The sequence below is a fragment of the Micromys minutus genome (genome assembly GCF_963924665.1).
Source record: "Micromys minutus genome assembly, chromosome: 9".
NCBI classification, from domain to species: domain Eukaryota; kingdom Metazoa; phylum Chordata; class Mammalia; order Rodentia; family Muridae; genus Micromys; species Micromys minutus.
In genome coordinates, this window is record NC_137978.1 from 35,800,150 (window position 1) to 35,824,200 (window position 24,051).

The 24,051-nt window shown below is 46.7% G+C and overlaps 2 protein-coding genes across 2 annotated transcripts; one reads left to right on the forward strand and one right to left on the reverse strand.

Annotated features, from left to right (window-relative positions):
- Positions 1-23: 23 nt before the first annotated feature.
- ERMAP (erythroblast membrane associated protein (Scianna blood group)) lies at positions 24-16,724 on the reverse strand (the record flags this gene model as incomplete). Its single annotated transcript, XM_080921237.1, has 12 exons — positions 24-739; positions 1,964-1,990; positions 2,080-2,106; positions 2,203-2,223; positions 3,324-3,344; positions 5,012-5,044; positions 5,475-5,507; positions 5,999-6,115; positions 7,679-7,960; positions 9,008-9,346; positions 9,539-9,628; positions 16,667-16,724. 12 exons carry the CDS (start codon positions 16,722-16,724, stop codon positions 24-26), a joined length of 1,764 nt encoding a protein of 587 aa, XP_080777363.1.
- On the forward strand, positions 16,546-22,145 carry SVBP (small vasohibin binding protein). The gene is made up of 3 exons (XM_080921450.1): positions 16,546-16,694; positions 17,149-17,298; positions 21,766-22,145. Exons 2-3 carry the CDS (start codon positions 17,185-17,187, stop codon positions 21,850-21,852), a joined length of 201 nt encoding a protein of 66 aa, XP_080777576.1. The 5' UTR covers positions 16,546-16,694; positions 17,149-17,184; the 3' UTR covers positions 21,853-22,145.
- Positions 22,146-24,051: the final 1,906 nt, after the last annotated feature.

Here is a 24,051-nt window from a genome sequence, read left to right on the forward strand (position 1 = left end):
AAAATGAAGCCCGGGGCACAGCCCTACAAAGACGGAACCTTGAGCCCCTGCAGGGCAGGGCCAAGGTTAGAGGGCCAGGTATCGTTTAATGGGAAAAGCTCAGAACCCTGAGGTGAGAGTAAGGATGGATTCACATTCAGGGACACGTCCCCATTAGCACAGCCTTTTTCTTCTTGTTTGGGGACAATCAATTCCTCTGATTTCTGAAGCTCAGTACAAATAATTAGAGGTGCCGTGTTTTTCCCCTCATCGTGAAGACAAGGCTCAAAGAAAGGGCGGAGCGGGCTTGAGAAACTGTGGGTAAAAGTGAAGATGTGTGACTTATCGGTCACATTGTAGAAGGAGATGATGCCGGCTTCATAGTCCAAGAAAATCCCCACACACTTTGGGGACTCTTTGAGGCGGAAAGAGGTCTGCGGGGACGTGAGAGCTTCATACATATTCCCACTGCTCTGTCGCACAAGCCAGTGGCCATTGGCAGGCGAGGCCGTGACCTTCCCTTTCCTGCTCACAGACTCGCTACACACTCCAAGAATCCATTTGGTCTTCTCGCCCACGTATACTTCCCAGTAGTGACAGCCGGTTGTGAAGTACTCGGAGCCCAGGACGCTGACAACAAAATCAAACCTCTCTGGGTTGTCAGGAACAAGCCGCTTCCTGTCGCCGAGCCTCACGCATCTCCGATCCTCAGACAGGATGAGTTTGGGGTGTGCTGTGTTGGGGTCCAGGGTCACTGCCACTGCCGAGAGTCAGAGAGAGGTGAGAAGAGAGATTTATGTTTTGAGGACTCTTCCAGTAGACTCACAGGGGAGAATACTCTGGAGGTCCACAACCTATCATTAATCTGTTTTAATTTATGGCTTTCTCCCGGCCTCCTCTACATGTGTACTAGACCTCTAGCATGCAAGCAGAATGCTGAAGTCTTAGGCTCCACCTTCAGCACTACATAAGACAGGCAGGGTAACCCACTTCAGTGCTTGGTGGTGTCTGGAGCATCAGTAGCACAGGTCACCCTTAGCTACATAGAGAGTTCGAAACCACCAGCAGCACTACATTAGACTCTGTCCCAAAAAGCCAAAACAATCAAAACAAAAACAAAAACCTAGACGTGGTTGTTAGACATTGCCTTAGTTAGTTAGATTTGTTTGTTTGTTTGTTTGTTGTTTTTTTTCTTATGTCAACCTGATTACAGGTAGAGTTACGACTCCTTGGGGAGTCACACATCAGATATCCTTCATATCGTATATTTACATCACAATTAGTCACAATTAGTAACAATAGCAAAACTACAGTTATAAAGTAGCAATGAAAATAATTTTATGGCTGGGGGTTACCACAACTTGAGGAACTGAATTAAAGGGTTGCACCATTAGGAAAGTTGAGACCCACCGAGCTGGAGTAATCTGGGAAGTGAGAAATGCAGTTAAGAAAATGCCTCTATCAGCTTAGCTTGCTACTGGGTTCGTTTTCTTGATTAATGGTCGATGTGATGATGCTCAGCCCATTATGGGTGATGTCATCCCTAGGCAGATGTTTCTGCCTGTATAAGAAAGGCTGAAGGTGCCATAGGGAGCAAGCTAGTGAGCAGAATTTATTCCCCAATGGTCTCTGTTTCAGTTCCTGCCTCCACTTTCCTGCCTTGGCTTTGCCTGATGATTAACTGTGAACTGTTCCCTTCTCACTTAGGTTAGTTGGGTCACTGTTGCTGTGATGAAACACCATGACCAAAAGCAACTTGGGGAGGAGAGGGGTTATTTGACTTATATATGTCCTGTGCCACAGTCCTTTGAGGGAAGCCAAGGAAAATCACAGGTTTGATCCAGCTATGCTACGCAGTGACAGTAGTGGTGATGATAATGACACTGATGAATGTGCAGTCTGCATCCAGACGGAACAGGATGAAACCTAAGTGGCAGAGTTTGAGAAGGCTGAACTAGGAAATGAGGACTGGTTATTAACTTACCAAAATGCAGCCGGGCTCTTCTCCAGCCTGAAAGGCAAAGAAGGGAGTTCTTAAAGCTCAGGAGAAATGGAGACTGCCCAGAAAGCAGAGCTGAAACCCGGGAAAAGGCATCTCACCTGCATTGGCGGCGGCTCTTTTCAACTCTGGGGAAGAAGAAACAGGGTGTGAGCGGTCTGCCTCTGCACTTACTGGGCAAGAGAGAAAACAGTACGGATGTGATAAAAACACAGGCCACTTACTCAGTTCACTCCGGAGTTTCTCTGAAGAATAAAAACAGTTGGACACATCAGAACAAGGACAATTACCCTCTCACAATGCTTTAGTCCCTCAAACCCAGCACATTAGATGTCCTAGGACTTCCCCATAATGTTGTCTGCACTGATGACAGCTCCCAGCTATGGCCTGGGGGATCCCCAGAGACATGACAGATGATCCCCAAATTTCTATGTGAGCCAAACATCTTTTTTAGCAAGTATATATATATATATATATATATATATATATATATATATATATGTATGTATGTATGTATGTATGTATGTATGTATGTATGTATGGTGTTCTGCTTGCATGTATGCCTGCAGGCCAGAAGAAAACACCAGATCTCATTACAGATGGTTGTGAGCCACCATGTGGTTGCTGGAATTGAACTCAGAACCTCTGGAAGACCAAACAGTTCTCTTTAACCTCTGAGGTAAATCTTATCTACAGGCCTAATAAATACTGCATGTCACACCTGTAGGTGACAAAATAAGGGTGTGAAGACATTATAGAATAAAATACAAGTTTAGTTAAAACTATCACCCAATCCTTATTAGCTCTTTTTAGCATGTATATTTTCTCTATGTAAAATACATAAATATGTCACATGCCTCAGGTTTATTTGTTTTCTCAGGTTTTTTTTTTTTTTTTTTTTTTGTTTTGTTTTTGAGGTAGGGTTGTTATAAAATGTCAAAAATCAGTTCCCAAAGACGAAGTGACTGAGAATTCAGAGGCTGTGTCAGATTCAAGTAGAGACTCAACTGTTGTAGATTCTGCCTCAGGGGATACTAAGCCTGGATATAAAGGACTTCCAGATGGCTTCAGCTTAAAAGACACACATCTTTGGTAAAATAGTTCCCATTTAGAGGCTATGTAAGTGATACGCAGGAAAGAGAAACAGAGAGCATTGGCAAAGGGGCTGTGAAGAGTCAGGAAACCCGTGGTTCAAATTACTCTGTTCCCCCTGCCCAAATAATGAAATGAGTCACTCAGCCCACAGCAGAGATGTCAGCAGTGACGTCAGCAGAAAGGACACTCAGCCTGCCACAGAGATGGCAGCAGAAAGAAGGTGGTGCAATAGAACTCAGCAAAAACTTACTGAGGGCTTTGTGGAGTCTTCCTGAAAACCAGAGAGAGACAGAGAGGAGAATGAGCAACCAGAGCCTGTCCCTTTGTCTCTGCAGCCCTGGAAGGCCTACTATTCCACCACCCCACAAAGTAAGGGGTTGCTTCCAACTCTTTCCAACCCTATCCAACCCCTGGTTCCAAAGGTCAGACTCAGGAGCCCAGGGGAGCTTGTACCACTTTCCCGATGGTGAGCTGCCCCAGACTTCCCTTCCTCTTTCCATTTGTATCTGTCTGGTCTCACTTCCTCCATCTGTTGCCATATTTGCATGTGCATGTGCAAACACACATGCACAAGTGTGTGCACTTGTGTGTACGTGCACACACACACTCATGAGTATGTGTGTATGCCTTACTCAAGCCTTTTTATAGACTTCTGGTTACAGTACCTAAGGTGTAAACCTAGCTAAAGGCCCAGCACTGACCGCCTTGTATGCCTTTATAATTCTCTAGAGCAGTTCTCCAAAGTAACCGTTCCCACAAGTCAGGATCTCAGGACGTCTGAAATATTTATATACTTCCGATGCTTTGCAAGAGTGCTCTGGTTTCTTTAGAGGGCCCACCTGGCCCATGTGTTCCCCTGCCTAGCATTATCCCTGCCAAAGAATATTAAAGCTATGCATCTGAGAGGCTCCAAAACAGCTTAGGGCTAGACTCAAGGCAGGTTCTTGGGCTTGGAACAGTGACACTGACTATGTCATAGTTTCTCACTTCTCAGGAGCTTAGGATTGACGGCTGTCACTCACAACTAAGTGCTTCCACTCAGTGTGTCCTGCTCTTACAGAGTTTGACATGGAACCTCTTAACAGTGACAAGCATCAAATTATTGTTTCTGCTTTGCAGAGAGTGAGCTGAGGCTCAGAAGGACATGAAATTTTCTCAAAGTCATCTAGCTAGCAATTGGCCATGGAGGCAGGATTCCAACTCAAGCTGTCTGATTTCTGAGACAGTGTCCCCTGCCACCACACAACACTGCCCCCTTGTTCTCTTGGTCAGAACAACCAGCATGACTGTAGCAGTGATGGAGAGATACGGGGTGAGGCACAGAGCCTAACACCACTCAACTATGAGCCATCAAGCCGGGGATGTGCCTTCTCAGCAAGACTGTTGACATTTGCCCTTGGTGGGTCCCAGCACACGTTTATTCAATTAATGATGATGGCATGGCATTGAGGAAAAGGGGCCCAGGCCCCATAACAGACCATTGGAAAGGTTTCTCTTTTAACACTGAGAACTTACTATCCCCCTATTACAGATGAGGAGTCCAGAGCTCCAGACAAGACCGAATTACTCAAGGCCAAGATGTGGCAGAGTCAAGTACCGCTGACCCCAGAGCCTGTGGTCCTTCCATGGCACCATATTGCCTTTCTCCATGTCAAGGTCATATAGATTCCTGAGATTCTCATGCATCCTATGTGAACTTGTTCATGTTTCAGTCACATGCAGCTCTTCTTTTAAAATGATTGGCACAAGGACTGGTGAAGAAAACACATGATGACCCAGACCCATGCATTTGGGTTACTGGCATCTCCTCACCCACTGCCACCAACTCCACAGCCCCTTGACCCTGGAAACTGCATTCTGTACTATGGAAGGACTGCCAGTATTTACTGTAAGTAGAAAGAATGTGTGTTTGTTCCCTGTCTCACACTCTGAACATACCTTTTTCTTTGGCATGGTCTTCTAGAAGATTTTCTAGAGAAAGAAAAGAGAAAGCAAGTGAGATTCCTGGCCATTTCTGTGGAGGGTCCTGAGTCCCTGTTGGTATTATCAGCCCTTGAACTGCCCAACTCTGCCATCTTCGGCTCCACCTCACCTGATCTGGCCTGTCATCTTTGTTTTGAACAACAAAAAATGGAAACCCAATTCGTTTCCCATGTCTCGTCTTACTCCTCTGGTCTCTTCTCAGCACAGTAGCTGAAGAGCACAGGTCAAAGCATGATTCTGGGTAGGATGTCCCCATTGCCTGCTTTGCCATCTCTTTTAGGAGAAAGACTGGGTTCCTCCATCAATACAAACAGAGGTTGACAAAACTTTCAGGGACAAAGTTTCGTTCTGTGAACACTAGAGATACAGAAATCAACAAAACAAAAGTACATCTCTGACCTCTTCTCAGGACACTTACCTACCTCCATCACTTGTTCATAGAGCAACTTCTCTAGAAGGGGAGAGAAGAGAGAGTGAGCTCAGCGTAGGAAGCACTTTTTCTAATACATGTTGTTGCCTAAACATGGTCTGAGTTGTCTGAATAGCACTGACCCCCTTGCCAATACAGCCATTTGAAAAGATCACAGTCTCCACACCATCAGATGGGGAGAAAGTGTTGGGTTATGTAACTTCCCAAATCCTTTGCAATTAAGATCCCGAGGCATGCAACCACTTTAAAGGAGGGTTTTATCCAAATGAATATAATTGGATTTCCTGATTAGAAGGCTCTAATTTTTAGTTAATTAGAAAGCCGCCAGGGTTGGTTCAGATATAATTTCTCAAAGGCTGAGAATTCACCGCTCTACTCAGAGCCTCTCCACAGCTTACTCCATTCCCTTTGCCATGTGTGTCCCCATTGTCTCGCACCTGCAGCAAATGTCACATTCATCCCACCACCACCACCCCACCCCCGTGCCCACAGTTCCTTTACCACCAAGGTACCTTTTGATTTTTTTTGTTTACAGATGAGCCAAATGCCAAGAAGGATGAGAAGCCCCAAGATGGGCAAGACCACAGAAAGAGCCACTGCTGGAGAGGACAGACTTCCTGGATCTCGGGCTGAAACAGAGACCACCAATGACCACACACAGGGGGACATCTGAGAGCAGCTCCCTGCCTCGAAGGACAGATGGCCCAGGCACATCCTGCTGCCCCCACCATTGCCTCTAGGAAGAGCCCTGCCAAGACTAATGAGACTCTTTGCTTCTGTTGGGAATTCAAACTCTGGGTGACAAAAAGAAATGGGGTGCTCATATTTCATGAAGGCTTCTCAACCACAAGCTGACCTGTCCTCTAACTCCATGGACACGTACTCCCAAGGACCTCACAGTCCTGTGCTCCTTAATAATGGCCAACAATCCCTCATACATCTCCCTTCTCCTCCTTTTGGTAGCAGCCACAGAATCAGCTGCAACAGCGTGCTTCAGGACAGCCTCTGTGCCCCACCATCATCTATGGACCACAGCAGGCAGGCAAGAAAAGTGCCCTGTGTGGGACTGAGGGCTGGGATCCCAGCAGGTAAGGCAGGAAAGGGATGAAGCTGTGGTAAGTGGTGGGGAGTCCCAGCTGGCTAGATGTCCTCGTTCAACCTTTGGGTGGCTTTAGGCAAGAGACCCAGCCTCTCCCAACCCAGTTTAACCCATCTGTAAAATGGAGATGCTAAGAGTCCTAACTCCCTGGGACTTGGGGAAGGGGAAGGACTTAAAGAAGTCACCTTAAACTCTTATCAGCTAGGAAGAGGAGGAGGGTGTAGAGGGAGGAATAAAGAAGGGGACAGCAGATATCCCGTAGGATGCTCTACCAACTCATTTTATCACATGACCCCATATTTTAAGGATCTTTCAAAGTGTCACACCTTTTAACCCAGCAATTCCACTTTCTTAGAATGTGATTCTGAATCGGCTCCCAGACAGGTGTGATCACATACACTGTTTCAATGGTTGTAACACAAGGGGTGGGGGATTGCAAGGCATGTGGATTTCCAGACACAGCCTTTGGTTAATTTGTCTTAACCTATAGGCACACAGTGAAATTCTACACCACCCCAAAATCAAGTTATAAAAAGATTTAAGGATATGGATGAAAAACAGCCTTTGGCTAGGCAGTGGTGGTGCACGCCTTTGATCCCAGCACTTGGGAGGCAGAGGCAAGCAGATCTCTGAGTTCAAGACCAGCCTGGCATACAAAGAAAATCCCAGGTCAGCCAGGGCTTGCTACATACACCTCTCAGAGGTATGTGCATGTAAGTCTTGAGAGCCATACCCCCAAAATATTGGCAATAGTTCTCTATAATTTGTGAGATTCTGTGCCATTGTTTTGATCTCTCTAAAATGTTCCTTTTTTTTTTTTTTTTTTTTTTTTTTTTGGAGTTTTTCTTTTGTTACAATATACATTGTTAGAGCTATAATACATTATAATTCATGGGAAAAAATTTTAAATGTTTAAATTTCATGTGTATGGGTGTTTTATTTGCATGTATGTCTGTGTACCATGTATGTGCCTGGTGCCCCAACCACTGAGCCATCTCTTTACCCCTGAAAATTCCCTATAAAGTTTCCACTGATGGAAGGGTTTCCTCCAGGCCTCTTAGAAGCCTCAAGCTTATTTGCATCCCAGCATTACCTCCAGTAACCATGACTGAAGTCTTCTGTTGGTCAAGGAACTCATTACGGACAGTGCAGGACACATTTCCCAGGGCGCTGTCCCTGATCCTGCTGGACACTGCTATTCGGAACAGCCCAGTTTCATCCAGCGTGTGGACCTCCGAAAGAGAGAGCAGCGCTTTGCCCGTCATGTCTCTCCACTCAGCCCATGGTGCTGGGAACCATCCCATTGATTGACACACCAGCTCCATCCATCCAGCGTCATAGCCCTTCACGTGGATGTAAGGCTCAGAACCTAAAACTGAAGAGGACAGATTGCCTGACTAAAGCAGCCCAGCTGACCAGCAGGGCATGATCCTAGCCAATTCTTGCCCTACGCTCCTCCAGCCTCCTCTGATGGACAGCCACAGCTGTTAACAGAACTAAAGCGCCTGCCTGCTTACCCTTACCCTCAGCTTGGTGCACCTCAATGGGATAGAACAGCCAATCAAATGAAGTTCAAGATCCATTCAGGACAATGCCGGCATCGGACAATTATAAGTCTTTGTTGGACACCAGTCTCCATGTGAAAACCACTCGCCCTCTAAAGGACTCCATGACAGGAAAGAATCCACCAACTACTGTGTGTTTTAAAGGAATTCATCCCTCTGGGGTGTGTATGCAACCAAATGACAATCAAAAAATTATGAGGGGCTGGAGAGATGGCTCAGGGATTAAGGGCATGGGCTACTCTTCCCGAGAACCCAGGTTTGATTCTAACCCCCACATGGTGGCTCACAAATGTCTTTAATTCCAGTCCCAGGAGATCTGACAGTCTCATCTAGGGTCTGGTAGCCCCAGGTACCCATGTGGTGCACAGACATACATGCAGGCAAAACATCCACACACATAAAATAGAAACAAACAAGTCTTTGGAGCGATGGTCTATGGTACTACATGCAGAGACTTGGACTGGGTTTGAGGTCCACTGATTTTTCTAAAAACAATGAAGCTAGTTTGAGAAACAGTATCTGCCTTCTGGCTCTTTAAATACTCAGAACTCGGAAAGGGACTGTGCCGCAAATCCTTGTCACAGCTGGGAATTCTGGGCCTTGAGGATTTTCCCCTGCAGCCCTGACTGTGAGCTTCTTGGTAGTGGAGAGAAAGCTTCCCTTGTTGTCTGAGCCAAGTTCACAGGTCACCAACTGTATTTATCCAGGTCCTGTATCGGACAAAGACCAAGCTCCTCCCTCCTCACAACCAAACACCAGTCAGGGTTTCACTGAGTTGGACGGACTGGACTGGAGAAGTCCGAGCTGACAAAGCAGTTGCCACAAATGTCGCCCCCTCCCGGTCCCTCCATGCTAACCTGCCACCTGCAGGGTCACGTTGTCCTCTCGACTTGAGTTTCCGACCCAGACCTGGCACTGGTACAGTCCCCGGTCCTTGAACGTCACATTGCTGATCTCCAGGGTGTAGCACCCCTCGTGATCATTCCTCACCAGCGTCGTCCTGCCCTTATATTCTGGCAACAGGTCTTCATCGCTGTCCTGCCCATCCCGTAACACGTAGACAGCCTGGGTGCGAGGCGAGTGTCCGAGCCGATACCACCTCAGCTCACTGGGCACCATGCTAGGCCAGAACGAGAAGGGGCAGAGCAACTTGGCTGTGCCCCCGAGAGGGGCCATGTTGAGCTTGCCAGCACAGCCTGTGTGATGGAGACGAGAGGCGGAGAAGGATGCTGAAGAGACAACTTGGGAAGGAGTGAGAAAGGGGGTTTCCTAGGGAACAGCGATCCCAGGAAGGATAGTAGAAAACGGAACCCAAGAAGAACCAAGTTCCAGAGCCATGCCTCACCCCTGTCAGACCTCCCAGGCAGAGAAAGATCCAAAACTCCTACCTGACACCTGAGCAGGCAGCTGGAAGAAGCCGATCGTGAAGAGGCAGCTGACAAGCCAGGAACCCGAGGGACTTGGTCTCTCCGTAGGAACTAGGACAGACACCAGAAGAGGGTTGATGATTCTGAGCTGAGGAACCTAGGAACTGGGGCTGAGACACATGGCCCACCTGAGGAGCAAGGACATGTGCTTCTAAACCCAGGTCCACTACCCCACTCCCTGTGACACGACCCTCGTGTGATGATGGGACTAAACTCAGAAACTCTTCTTCTGAAAGTATGTTCTAATTGTATGTATATATGAGGAAGACATGTGCACTACATGAGGAGGGTGTTGGCTCCCCGTTAATGGAGATGCTGGGGGTTGTGAGAAAGCCTGCTGTGTGTTCAGAGAGTGAGTGAATGCAAGAGCAGCAAGCATGTGCTCTTAACTGCTGATCCATATATATCTCCAGCCTCCCCGACAGCCTTTCAAGTTGACAATCAACCAAGGCTGCAAAGTCCTCATCATGCGCCACCATAAAGGCACAAGTCCTTCAAACAGGCACTGGTGCCAGTTGACTAGACCTGGGCTCAGGTCTTACCTATTTCTATTCGCTAGCCCCACATCTCTAGCAAAGTTGTGTGGTATCTGTGCCGCGGTGTTATTAATCTGTCGGGGCAGGGCTTCTTCACAGGCCGGTGGACAGATTCAGGAAGAGCGTATGCACCAAGCACTGGCAATAGATGCTTGGAGAAATGTGCCTGATACGTGTGTACTAAGCTCAAAGGGAATAGTCATAGCTCAGAGATACAAATCATGTAGTGGCGGGAGAACCCAGAGAGTTCCTTAGTGAAGCTCTGCCCGCCCACTTGCTATTGCCTGAGTTAGCAGGAAACATAGTCTGTCCCGCCACACTGGGGAGGAAGTTGAAAATGCAGAGGAGGAGAACACTTCTAAATTATCTCCACCACTTCCCACCTTTTCCATCACTTTGGTTATCAGAAAATAATCAGGGAAGCTGCAGAGATGGCTCCTACTGACTGCTCTTGCAGAGGACCTGGGTTCGGTTCCCAGCACCTACACAGCAGCTCAACGGCATCTGTAACTCCAGTTCCAGGGGATCCGATGCCCTCTTCTGACCTCCACAGTCACTGGGCACGCATCCATGCAGACATACCCATAAAATAAAAACAAATTTTTTTTCCACACATAAAACCATCCTGTTGCTTTGATACCTGACATCTTCTGTGAGTGTGATATTACACACATTTTCCACGCCACCACATGCTCCTTTAACAGCTTCAGTGTTCCAACACAGACCTGTGAGAATTTTTAGAAATAATTCCATGTGGTTGAACGTTGTTACAGATGACAGTGGATTGGTGGCTGGAATTAGGAGGCTGAGTCCTAAGGGACACAGTGTAGTCTCCAAAAATGAGACTAACTTAAAGCAAACTGCTTGAACTCTTAGGCTTTGGGTTTCCTAATTTTAAAATAGGAATGTTTTAAAATTTTGCCACCAAATTGACATAAGGGAAGAATAAATAAATAAGTTCTTGTTTTCCTACAACCTTGCCTTAAGTGGAATATATCAAGTTTTTAAAGCTTTAATCAATTTTATAATAAAATAATATTTTTTAGATTTCTTTTCTTTGATTTATTGTCTCTTAATGGCTTACAAAATTCTTCATATAGTAAGCACTTTCCCTAGGACAGAAGTTGAAAGAACTTTCCTTTGGTCAGAATCAGCCACATTTTAACTTTGAACTAGTTTGATTTTTAAAGCTTCTAAATTAAAATAAAAAATAAAAAGATTCCAATAGACATTCTCCTGCCAGTTTTGAGCAATTTATGAAGACATACACATCTATAAATGATCCTATGCCCAGCCCGGGACCCAGCAGATGGTGGGGCCAAACTCCACACCTTCTGTAGTATTCATAACTTCTAGGATATTAACTAAGGATCCACCCATCACTCTTGTCACTTGGATTTGAGGCTCTTAAGTGACAGCTAACCATTGTCCCACTTTGTCCTTTAAGACGATCTTTGTAAAGAGAAAGATTATTTCCTTACGGAACCTGAGGATCCTGAGAAATTCAAAGAACTAAACAGATTAAGGAGAGAACTCACCACCTTCAGGATGGGGATTTTCTTCCTGAGCGGCAGCTCTGGAGCCTCCTAGCTGGGGACACTGGGTTTCCCACAGGCAGGGCGATCTGACATCGGGCAAGAGTGCCAGGGACAGCCCAAGAGATGGGTCTGGAAAGAGTTCATATTCTAGTCTGATGACCAGAGTCTCAACACCAGGGGTTCCTCTACCCCACAGATGGCCTCTGGCTGTCCCTATTAACAAACAAGCAACGCCCTGTCTGCCCATCCCTGATAAAGCGAGAGTACAGAAAGAGGCTCCCCAAAAGCGAGGGAGCTGTCTACTGGTGCAGCAAAGAAGGGGCCTTTCCACTAACTCTCTTTTCCTCCAACCATGACTCCTGCAATTTGATTCCACTGCTCCTTCTTAAAAACAAAGGCTTGCTCTCTTCACTTCCCAACCAGCGTCCATTAGAAGCCTCACAAATGCAACTGGAGACCACTATGTTGAGGGAAATGAGGCAGGCTCAAGACTAGTTTTTTCCCCTATGTGGGATTTACGTTTAGGGGCGTGTGTGTATGCGTAGGTTTTGAAAGTCAAAAGGAGAGACCATGGGAGAGGAGAAAGAAACCATAGAAGGCAGGAGGAGAGTAAAATAACAGGCAATATGAAGACAAAGGGAGGAGCACTGGAAAAGAGGGAGAACAGTAAGGGGCTGGGGAGTTCGAGAAGATGCTGGAGAAAGGAATGGATAAGAACAATGTGTAACGATGTGTACACGTGAAAACACCACAACGAAACCCATCACTTTGCACACTGACTTTTAAAAACCCACCTAAATGCTAGAAGGTTGGCTTTGAGACACCCGCCAATCAGCCATGGTTTTTATCTCCAGCTACACCAGACAAGCCAGCTTGCTTCCTGCCCCTCCTCATGCGTTACGCCCTTCCCAACTGACTTGCCTTCCTTCTGACTGTACTCACAGCAACACCAAGCATGCGCCTGGACTTTTATAAAGAAGCACTGGTCACTCAGAAATTCCCCGTGCTTTTCCATCAACACCGGGCTTTGAAACCAGCAGACTCCAGTGGTGGCCTGCACCGTGGCCCCTTGTTGATGGCTGCGCTGTCAGTTTCAGCGTAGCTGAGACTTGTCAGCAAGCTGTAGAGCCCCAGCAGCTTTGTGAGACTCTATGCAAAGGCTCAGCAGGCTGCTCAGCCTGTGGACATCCCTAAAGATCACCGTAGGAAAGGCACCGCTGAGCCATCTTTACCACATAACTCCCCCAAGGTTTCCCACAGTTCCTCAGAAGAAACCCTTTTCTTCTCCTAGATCTCCTTCTGAAAACCCTTGCACTAAAGGGCTTGTCTCACACTTTGCTTTGGGTATGGTGGTGGGTTGTACTAATTCACTCACTGGCAAGACTCTGGGTTTCATCTCCGGCACCACACACACACACACACATCATCATCATCATCATCATCATCATCATCACCACCATCACCATCCGTGTTAGAAGTTTACAACACTTCTCTCTCCTAGTTATCCTGCATATATAACAATCACACGTGCTGACCCATCACGCTGTATGTTGGCAGTTGTAACTCAGCCTTTGCCTATGTCCCTCCCACCCCCAGTTTTAATTGTTTTGTTTTCAAACTGTGTCTCACTACATAATCCAAGCTCACCTCAAACTCATCATCCTCCTGCATCTGTCTCTTGAGTGATGGTACACCTGTTTACAAAATCAGGCCCCACAGTACTTCCCTTTAAGGGGTTAATTGACAGGGGTCTGGACTTCCAGCTCAATAACTGTGGTTTCCTGGACACCTCTCCAAACCCCGAGGCGCTTGACATTTTAAAGAACATTTCTCGTCTTTTCTCCTTTATTTGAGGTAGTCTGCTCCTGTACTCCAAGGTGGCCTCACCCTTGAAGTCCTCCTGGATGCTATGATTACAAACACTCATCCCAGCACTTGGCTCCTGTACGTTCTCCTGGTTGTTGAAGTATAAATATGTACTGTAAAATTTTCAGAAAATACAGAAATACTTAAACAAGACAAAAGTAATCCATACTAATAAAACAAGGTGTATTCATTTTGTTGTGTCTTCTTTGACTTTCTGTTTTAAAACTATAAAACAAAATGTTGTGGTTAGACAATATATGTTCTTTATGACTTTTTAAATTTTAATATACTAACACAATGGTGTGTGTCTGTGTGTGTGTGTGTGTGTGTGCGTGTGTGTGCGAGTGTAGAGGCCAGAGGTCAATGTCAAGTGTCTTCCTCAATTGAACTCCACCTTTTATTTTGAGACAGAACCTCTTACTGCACCTGGACCCACTGAAGTGGTTAGGTGGCCTGGTCATTATATTCCAGGAAATCTGCTTGTCTAAAGCCACTTTAGTATGTCACAAAGCTTTCTCCTGTGCTATTTCAATGGTTGTGTTGAATTTTATTTTAGCTACTCTTTCATCCATTTTTTTGTTGGTTTTTGTTTTGAGACAGGGTCTTTTTGTGTAACCCGAGCTGTCCTGAAATTCACTCTGTAAACCAGCCTTTTGGTCATTTACTTATGACAACTCCGTAAAAGTGAAATTGCTTAACAATGGTTGGAGTCAATTTTTAAAAACTGAGGTAAGGGCTGGGAGATGTCTCAGCACTGCACTTCCAGAGGTCCTGAGTCCAATTCCCAGCAACCACATGGTGGCTCACAACAATCTGGAATGGGATCTGATGCCCTCTTCTGGTGCGTCTGAAGACAGCTACAGTGTACTTACATATAATAAATAAATAAATCTTTAAAAAAGAAAAACTGGGGTAAAAACACTTCGCCATTTTACATTTTGCTTCTCTACCACTGAATTTCCCCAATCTTCCCACTTCGAGACAAGCTCTCAGCAAGCTGCCCTAGGCTCATCTTGAACTCACTCTATATGCAGCTCAGGCTGCCATCCAACTTGTGATTCTCCTGCCTCAGCTTTTCCAGTAGCTGGGATTAGAGGCACAGCATTTCAGTCATTTTAAAGTCTGTATGTAAAAGTATTAGCATTGCCATGCATCAAATCTCTAGAATTTTGTCTTGTAAAATGAACTCTGTATCCACTGAACAATAACTTTCCTTCCCCCTCCCCCAAGCCCTAGCAACCACATTGTTTCTTAAGAATTTGACTAATTTGGATACCTTATAAGAATGGAAGCATGCAGCAATGCATGTGTTTATGTGTGTGTGCACATGTGTGCATACTCGTGTGACTGTGCCCATTTTTAAGGTTTTGAGCTCCAGTGCAGAATTGGCCTCTGAAGAGAATATAACAACTCAAACTTAGTTGGAAAGCCCTTCAGTGTCCATGTAGGTTTCCCACTGGGCGTAGCCCTGGCAGGTCTGGCATTTGCTAGGTAGACCAGGCTGGCCTTAGATATACAACGATCCATTTGCCTCTCCCGTTGGAATGCTAGGATTCCGGTGACAGAGAGAGAAAAAGCAGGTCTGAATATGTCTCCAGAGCCAAGTGTCTTCTGAGCCCTGTCTAAAATGCTTGTTTAGCACTTACTAGCTGGGTAACCTTAGACACTTTACTTTTCCATGCCTGTTCCTGTTTAGAAACCATGTTGGTACACGTGTCTTAATGAGGAATAGGGAACTTAATAATGCAATGCTCTCAGAATATTGCCTAGAATAGAGGAAGCTAAAGGGAAGTATCTATTGTTATTGCTCTGGCTCTTCCTCCTTCTCCTCTAGACACTTCCTACTAATATAACAAATGAAAACGATAGCTACAAGTTTTAATTTATAACCTCGTGATTGTCCGTGGGCTGTTTCTCCCCCTCCTTCTCGCTCTCCTTCCGCCTTGTGCACAGTTGTGTGTGTGTGTTGGCTGAATATACTTCTGTCATGATTCCTGTGGTGGTTTGAATATGCTTGGCTCTGGGAGTGGCACTATTAAGAGGTGTGGCCTTGTGGGTTGGGCTTTCTAGCCATGTGGGAGAGTCTTTTCCTGTTTGCCTTCATAACAAGTTGTAGAGAGATGGCTCAAGGGTTAAGAGCACTTGTGGCTCTTGTGAGGATCTGGGTTTGGTCCCAGCACCCACATGGCAGCTCATAACCATCTTTAACTTCAGTTCCAGGGGATTCTATACCCTCTTCTGGCCTCCAGCACCACTCCATGCTTCTTGCCATGATAATGGACTGAACCTCAGAACCAGTAAGCCAGCCCCAATCAAATGTCCTTTATAAGAGTTGGTCATGGTGTCTATTTACAGCAATGAAACACCTAACTAATACAATTTCCGTCAGGCTGAGGGTATAGCTCAGTAATCAGAGGGCTTGCCTATCACAGACTTAGGGACCTGAATTTGTTTTGTTTTGTTGAGACAGGGTCTCACTGTGTAGCTTGGTTGGCCTGAAACTCATTGTGTAGATCAAGTTGGTCTCCAATTCATAGAGATCCTTGTGCCTCCCCCTTCTCAGTTCTAGGATTAAAGGTGTGCACCACCAGGCCCGCCTAGGGGCCCTGTATTTTAAAATAGATAGGCAAGCAGGTAGGCAGACGATGGACAGATAGATCATTTTTTCCAAAGCTTTCAAAGCACTGTGGCCTACAGGATCTCATTTGATCCTCCTTATAGATCTATATAAATCAGGAAGGAACAACCAGCAATCCTGACTTTCTTGATTTAGAACTTGATGCTCAGAATTCCAGTGCTACCCAATTTCAACCACAGGAATCAGATTTTCCCTTTCAAAGCCTCGCAGTTGTCCCAGAAACTAGAAGCCAGGAAAAGCTTTGGTTACTTGTAAGAATGTCCCTGCCCAAGGCCCCGCCCCTCCTGCCCCAGGCCCCGCCCTACCCGCCTCCGATCCCTCCCCTCCTGGTCCGGCCACGCCCAGGTGTGCTCGCTGCGCCTGCGCAGTGACTTCTGCGGGAGGAACACCTCAGGCGCGGCCCCGCCCTCCCCGGCGCGGCCCGCCCAGTCCAAGGGCAGCGGGGCTGGGCGCTGCGGTCCCGCGGAAGGGGGAGGCTAGAGTGAACCCCGCGTGGGGGCTTGTCTGCGACGTGGCGGAGTTCGGGAGCCCGAGGCCGGGTAAGGAAGCGCGGACCCCCGAGCCGCCATCTTGCTGCGGAGGGGCCTGGCGGGCGGGCGGGCGGGGCTGGCTGTGGGGGCTGCCGCGGACCGAGTGGCTTGCCCCTCGGCCTCTGAGACCCGGCCCTACCGTACGCCCCCGGGTTGAAGCTGCTTTCTCGGGCCTTCTCATCTGCTGCTCACCCGGGGTTGGTAGGGAAATGACCAGGAAATGACTGCTGTCCCATTGTGCAGGAAACTGAGACTCAGAAGTGAGGAGACTCGACTAGGAACGCACAGCAAGGTGCTGGCAGTGGGACTCAGGGCACCCTGCCTCACCTGCTAAGCTAGGGAGTTTGGAGAAAGACTAGCAAGCGGTTCTCTCTCTCTCTGTCTCTCTCTCTCTCTCTGTGTCTGTCTGTCTGTCTCTCTCTCTCTCTCTCTCTTTCTCTCTCTCTCTCTTTTATACCATCAGGTCAGAGCTGATCAAGAAGCATTAAGAAACCAAACCATGGATCCACCTGCCCGGAAAGAAAAATCCAAAGTTAAAGAACCTGCCTTCAGAGTAGAGAAGGCTAAACAGAAATCTGCCCAGCAGGAGCTGAAGCAAAGACAAAGAGCCGAGGTGAGTCTACGAGGGAGCTCTGAATGCCTGAATCAGCTGGAGAAGGTGCTGGAAGAAAAAAAAACAACAGAGAAAACTTTACTAGGGGTCCCTACTTGTCCCCAGGCATTGGTCCCTCCAGAGGTAGAGAGTCCATCCAGGTCCCAAATAGTGAAGTGGAAACCCAGAGACACACACCAAGTTAGTGTCAGAATCCCAACCTGTACCAGTCTTCAGATGACTCCTGGCACAGAGCTTTTGAGATCTGAGGAATGCAGGAAAAGAGAGAGGGATCAGAGTGGGAGGAGAATATGAACAAATGATTGAAGGGGAATGCATGAAGTACCAGTGTGACCTGTGACCCAGTACACTTGTGCATTTGGTGCACAAAGTAGCTAGTTGGTGGGCGGGATGGTGACAGTCCTTACTTGACAACCAGAGTCTGCTCCTCAGAATCCATACATAGATGAAAGAATAGGTCTACATAAAATTGACCTCCACACTTGCTGTGGCATGTGCTTGTGTGCACGCACTCGCGCACGCACACACACACACCCCATCACCACCACTGAGAACAGCAGCAGCAGCAGGTTTTTTTAAGTGTCTGTTGTAACCATGTAAAGGCCCAAGCTTTGTGCCCACCAGTGTGCTTCTTTGTTCTCAACACTTGTAATCATGTAAAAATAAAAAGCTTTAACACGTTTACATTGCTAATGAACCACATCCAGACACAAGTATTTTAATGTTTAGTATTAGGGAAAAGCTTGCTGTTCTTTTCTGCCTCTCTTTATTGCGTGTGTTTTTGAAAAAAATTTAAGTCCAGGAAACACCTGGTATTCAGCTTCTCAGACTGGTAGTGGCTGGTAGTATGGTCAAATTTTCCTAGAATTTTCTTAAGATAAAGTCACTTATAAATGTGGGTCTCCTTTGACTGTTTCTTGTCTTAAACCTTTTTTTTTCTCCCTCTGTGGAAAAGCCCTTTTGTTTAATGCATTGTCATTCAAATAGATGAATACATTATATGCATGTGTATGTTTTGTTTGCATTTCATTTTAGAGATGATAGTCATGTTACTCTAAGAATCTGTTTTCTTTGTTCTTTATAGTGTCTACATTATAAACCTTATTTTTAAAGATGTATTTTTCATTATGTGTGGTAGATGTGTGAACATGATGAGTTTTAGGTGCCCTTGGAGGTCATGTGAGCACATGGGATACGCTGGAGTTACAGGTGGTTATAAGCCACCTGGCACAAGTGCTGGGAGTGGAACCGAGGTCCCCTGGGAGAGCAGCGGGGGCTTAGTCACCGCGCCCTCTCTCCAGCCCCCAGACCACCTCATTTAGGGTATTTACCCATTCCCGGTGATGGGTGTTGTTATTAGTGTTGCTTTTTACAAACATTGGGGGTGGGGGTGGACAACCCTTTTAGTTGCTCCCTTGGCACCTGTGCTAGGATTCCTGTCAGATGTTCTGCTAGAGGAATTACTAGGTGCCAATCAATTCTCCTAGATATTGCCAAATGGCTTCCAGAGGATTCTTGAAGCTTGCACTCCTGTTGACAGTGTGAGACGTGTTTTGTTCCTTTTGGTCTGACAGTTGATATTGTCAGACTTTGTTTATTGGATCCATTTATTAAATAAATATCCAGCTGCTGCTTGTGGGTAGGTGGGAGTTTATGGACTTGAGACACATGACTTGCCTAGACAGAACAGTTCTGCCTTCCTAGAGCATGCATTCCAGTAATCATTTCAGAAGCCTTCCGTTCTATGAACAAATGTGCCACTTCTTTATCCATACCCGAGCTGTTGATCTTAATTGCTTTGTCCTTAGCAGGCAGATCGAGGGGTGCTGTAAGAAACAGCCCCCACCCCCAAACTGTGCACACTGGAAGCTGGATGTGGAGGCATTGTTCCTGGCCTTACCAGCATCTGGCTTCCATGCATTCTTCCCATGTGATGTGGAAAAGGATACTTGTGAACATTACTTCCTCGGTGCTGCTTTGGTAAAATGAGGGTGGTAGGATCTACCTCACAGTGTTACAAGGAATGGAAATAGAAATTAGGTAAAGCACTTACCACAGTGCCTGCCACGCTGCAGGCATTTGATAACCAGCAGTAATCATGACCTGGAGTCAAATGCTTCCAAGCAGCCAATGTGCTTTTACCATGTGGACTTAGAAGGACCAGCTGGTTGTATCCATATTTGCTTGCTGGGTTGTCCAGCTGGATGTCCATGCTGGCAGCAGCTGGCACCTGTAGCTTCATGTCAGCCTGAGGCGGGCCTGCACAGGTGTGAGCAAATGCCAAGGCAGGTGTTACTGTTTCCCCTTACCCTTTGTGGATCTTTCTGGAATACATGCTGTAACCAGAGTCCAGCTGTTCCCCCTGAGGGCAGGCCTGTGGTCAGAGCAGTGCTTCTTACTTTTTGGCCCCTTGGTTTTTGTTTCTGTGGTGTTGGGGCTTGAACCCAGAGCCTGTATGTGCCTGTGCTCTACCACTGAGCCACACCCCCACCCCAGTCTGCCATTTGCTTCCCCCAAGCTCCTTGATATTTTGTGTTCCCTGGAATGGAATGGAATCTTCCATAGGAATGTGCCAGCACCTCCTCAGGAAGGAAGACATAAAGACAGCGTCTTTCCAGAAAGTTAGCTGTGCAGGACAGCTGAGAGGCACACTGGGGTCGGAGGCTCATTTGGAGCTGAAGTAGCTTACCCACACTTACCATAGCACTGCTGTGACCCTAACCCTTGCAGACCCAAGTCTCACCCTCCTCAGATACCCTGGACACCTTAAACCATTTCTTACCCTGCTTACTTTCCCCTCTCTACTACCGTTACGCTTCTTTGACTGGGCCTCTAGAATGCTACTTAATGTTCCTGTCAGTCCCAGATATTATAAAGTATAAAAAAATGTAATCATGTATGATTTAAAGAAGAATAAACTCCTTCTAGTAAGGATTTGTTTTAAAAAAAAAAAAAAAAAAAAAAAAAAAAAAAAAAAAAAAAAGGAAGGAAGGAAGGAAAGAGGAGTGGTGGGGAAGGAAATAGATCAGTAACTTGGAAGCCCCAATGCCACTCTGGTGATATGCATGATCACATGACTACTTTAATTTTATGCCGATCGTCCCAAACTCACTATCTCTGTAGTGTATATATATACTCTGAGTCATATTTCATAGCATAACAAAAAGTCACTTCATTTTGCATGTTTCTGAATTTTTAGCCCTGTGTCACTATATCTGGCTTCAAATTAATTTTTGGTTTGAGACTGGATCTCTCCACATAACCCTGACTGGCCTAGAATACTTTATGTAGACCAAGCTGGCCTTGAGCTAACATGTCTGCCTCTGCCTCCTAAGTACTGTGATTAGAAGTGTGAGTCACCACATCCAGCCTTTTTTTCTTTAAGATTCTTTTTTTAAACTATTATTTATGTATGTGTGTGTGCATCTCTGGAGCATAGGTGCTAGGAATTGAACCCCAGTCCCATTGTAAGAATAGCAACATTCTTAACTGCTGAGCCATCTCTCTCTCTGGCCCCAACTTCTACCCTTCTTTTGCCTCTCAAGATTTTTGTTTTGTTTTGTTGAGACAGGGTCTCTATTCTGTATCTCTGGCTGTTCTAGAACTATATAGACCAAACTGGCCTCAAGCTCACAGAGGTCCACCTACCCCTACTTCCCAAGATAGTTTTATTGTTATGAGTGTTTTGCCTGTATGCATGTCTGTGTACCATGTGAGTGCCTGGTGCCCATGGAAGCCAGAAGAGGGCATAGAATTCCGTGGACCTGAAGTTACAGACAGTTGTGAGCCACCACATGGGTCCTGGGAAAACCCAGATCCTCTGCAAGAACAAGTGCTCTTAACCATTGAGCCATTTCTCTGGCCCCAAGTTCTATTTTTAAATTGGTGGTGGACACAATACTCTGTGACTGGTTCTCTATTCCTGGACATCCTTCCTTACTACATTTATGTGTGTCGTAGCATATATATGGGAGTCAGAGTGTTTTCAAGGCTTTCTCCCTAGTATGTGGCCTGTACTAGGTCATGTTTCCACTGCCTCCTCCCTGGACTTCAACAAATGCCCCCTATGTAGCTGAAAATTCCTCCTTCCACCACCACCCCAACTGGCCTCCAATCATCTTTTCTATGGCACAGATAGTCAGGTTGTCCCTGCATACCAATGTCTGCTGTTCTCTAGAGCCTGCAGGTGAAAAGCCAGACTCCCTGGAGTGCCTTTGAGGCCCAGACATTCTTCTTTTTTCAGCTCCTCGGCTCTCCAGTGTATACTCCACATTAACACACCTGAAGTTCCCAGAACAGATCCCATACTGTTCCCTAGTAGCTGTCTGGTAAAGACCAAGCCTGTAAAGACCAAGCCCTGTGCCTCATTGCTGCTCTCCTCTGTCCCTGGATGAAAGCTGCCATCCTGTCCTAGTCAGCTGTCCAGGCAGCTGCTTCCATTGCTAATGTATTTGTTTCTCTATTCAGATCTATGCTCTCAACAGAGTCATGACAGAGCTGGAGCAGCAGCAGTTTGATGAGTTCTGTAAGCAGATGCAGCCGCCTGGGGAGTGAGCCAGCCTGCATCCCAGTCAGAGGGACTGGCACCTTTGTCTGTGAGCTCATTCCCACTGTGCACTGAGCTGGCCCATCGGAGCCTTACAGAATTGATCAGGACTTGTGGAGACCTCTGCACTGAACTTCCTATAGGTAACTTCCACCACACTGGTTTCTATTCTCAGAACTGGCCCGGTGCTTGCTGGGTAGACTTTTCATCTAGGACAGTTGATTTTTCAATAAGACCCTTTTTCTATTGTTTGAGAAAAATCATTATTTCTTGTGAAACTGTGTGTCTTCCCTAAAAATAATAAAATACAAGAATGTTTGTCCTTGCTTTAGAGGGAATGCCTGCTCACAGAAAGTGGAACAAAGACTAGAGTAGATGGGGCTGGAGGAGTGACTCAGTGGTTAGGAGCACTGCTGGTCTTGCAGAGGACCCAGGTTCAGCTCCCAGTTCACAAACACCTGAAACTCCAGCTCCAGGATATTCATCATCATTTTCTGGCCTCTTTGGGTAACACACACACTCACATACACACATGGTTAAAATAGTTTGTTTTGTTTTGTTTTGTTTTTAAAGAGCTGGGCGTGGTATAGCACACCCTTAAATCCCAGCACTCAGGAGGCAGAGCAGAGGCAAGTCAATACCTGTGAGTTTGTCATCAATCTGTTCTACATAGCAAGTTCCAGGAGCTAATAGTGAGACCCTGTATCAAACACAGGCACATACACACAAGGAAGAGGAGGAGGAATAGGATTCCGTGTCCACTGGGACAGTGATGGTGGCTTTGCCTTTGGAACAAGGACAGCTCAATAGTTTTCTCAAGGGGAAAGAATGCAGGAGTCGGTGGCTTGGTAAGGCAGTGTAGAGGTTCTTTGGGGAGCAGAAGCAGAGAAAGGGGCGGTGATGGAGGCTTGGGGGAGAGGGTGTGAGACAGTCGAGTTCTACAGAGAACGGGAGCATGGGCGGCAGCGAGGCTTCACCAGAATGAGCAGACACTAGACCAAGCAGACGGGCCAGTGATCTCCAGCCCTGGTCGGCTTTGGAAGGAGGCGCAGGAGATGGAGAGCCGTGAGGACATGAACCAGGACTTTGCTCAGCAGCTAAAGCAGAAGCAAAGAAGGGCAGGGAGGTGCGTGTTCCCAGGGCTCTGATTATAACGACAGCCTGGCTCTCAGCTGTGGGCACACGCCTGTAGTATCAGCTCTCGGGAGCCTGAGGCAGGAGGACTGGGAGTTTAGGGCCAGCCTGGGCTACATAGTGAGACCCTGACTCAGTAAATGAGAACTGGCAGAGAGAAGGGACTTCGGGAGGTGTCTAAGGCTCATGGGTTATAATTTCTGAGGTTGAAACTGAGCTAGGAGTACTCTGGAGGGGGTCAGAGAGTAAAATGCAGGGAACAGAGGATGAGAGGCCGTTCTTACTGGAATGACAGAGCCAGGGGATTGCTACAGAAGGCCAGATAGGACGGAGGACTGAGAAGCTAGAGTACTGGGTCAGTCATCATTGACAAGCGCCCAGGTCAGGACTTGTCGGGTGACCTTGGGCAAGTCACTTGGCTTCCTGTGCTGGCTGCAGTCTTCGTGTCTTAAGGAGGGATGTTACTGCACTGCTTCACTTGAATCGGGGACAGAAAGAGCCACATCTGAAGTTCATCTGCCTCATAGTAGCTGCTCAGAAAACAGACAATGGTGCACTAGCTCAGACCTGGGTCCCTGGAAACCTTAAGAGGCACTCTTACTCTTCAGAAGCAGTGGTGGCTGAGGTAGTCTGCACCCAGAGCCACCCCCACTGTTACTGCTGTGTCTGTGTGACAGTAGACAGGGAGGACTACAAATCCCTGTCTGTCCTGGCTTCCTTCTATCCTTCCCTCCTTCCTCTCCCTCCCTTCCCTCTCTTCCTCTTCCTTCCCTCTTTCCCCCTCAAAAAAAAAAAAAAAAAGCAGAAAGTATATTCCCTCCTACATGAGCAGGTGGTAGAAAAAAGAAAACATGCCTGCCTCTAATGTTCTAGGCCCTGCTGATCACAGGGTCCATACACACATAGATATATGTGACTTTACTCCCATTTGAGCTACTAGCCAGAGTTGAAGGGTGCTAGGACCACGAAAACACACACACACACACACACACACACACACACACACAGAGAGAGAGAGAGAGAGAACTGTACTATGCTGACAGCAGCTCTGAGGGCAGTCCACTTGGTTTTCA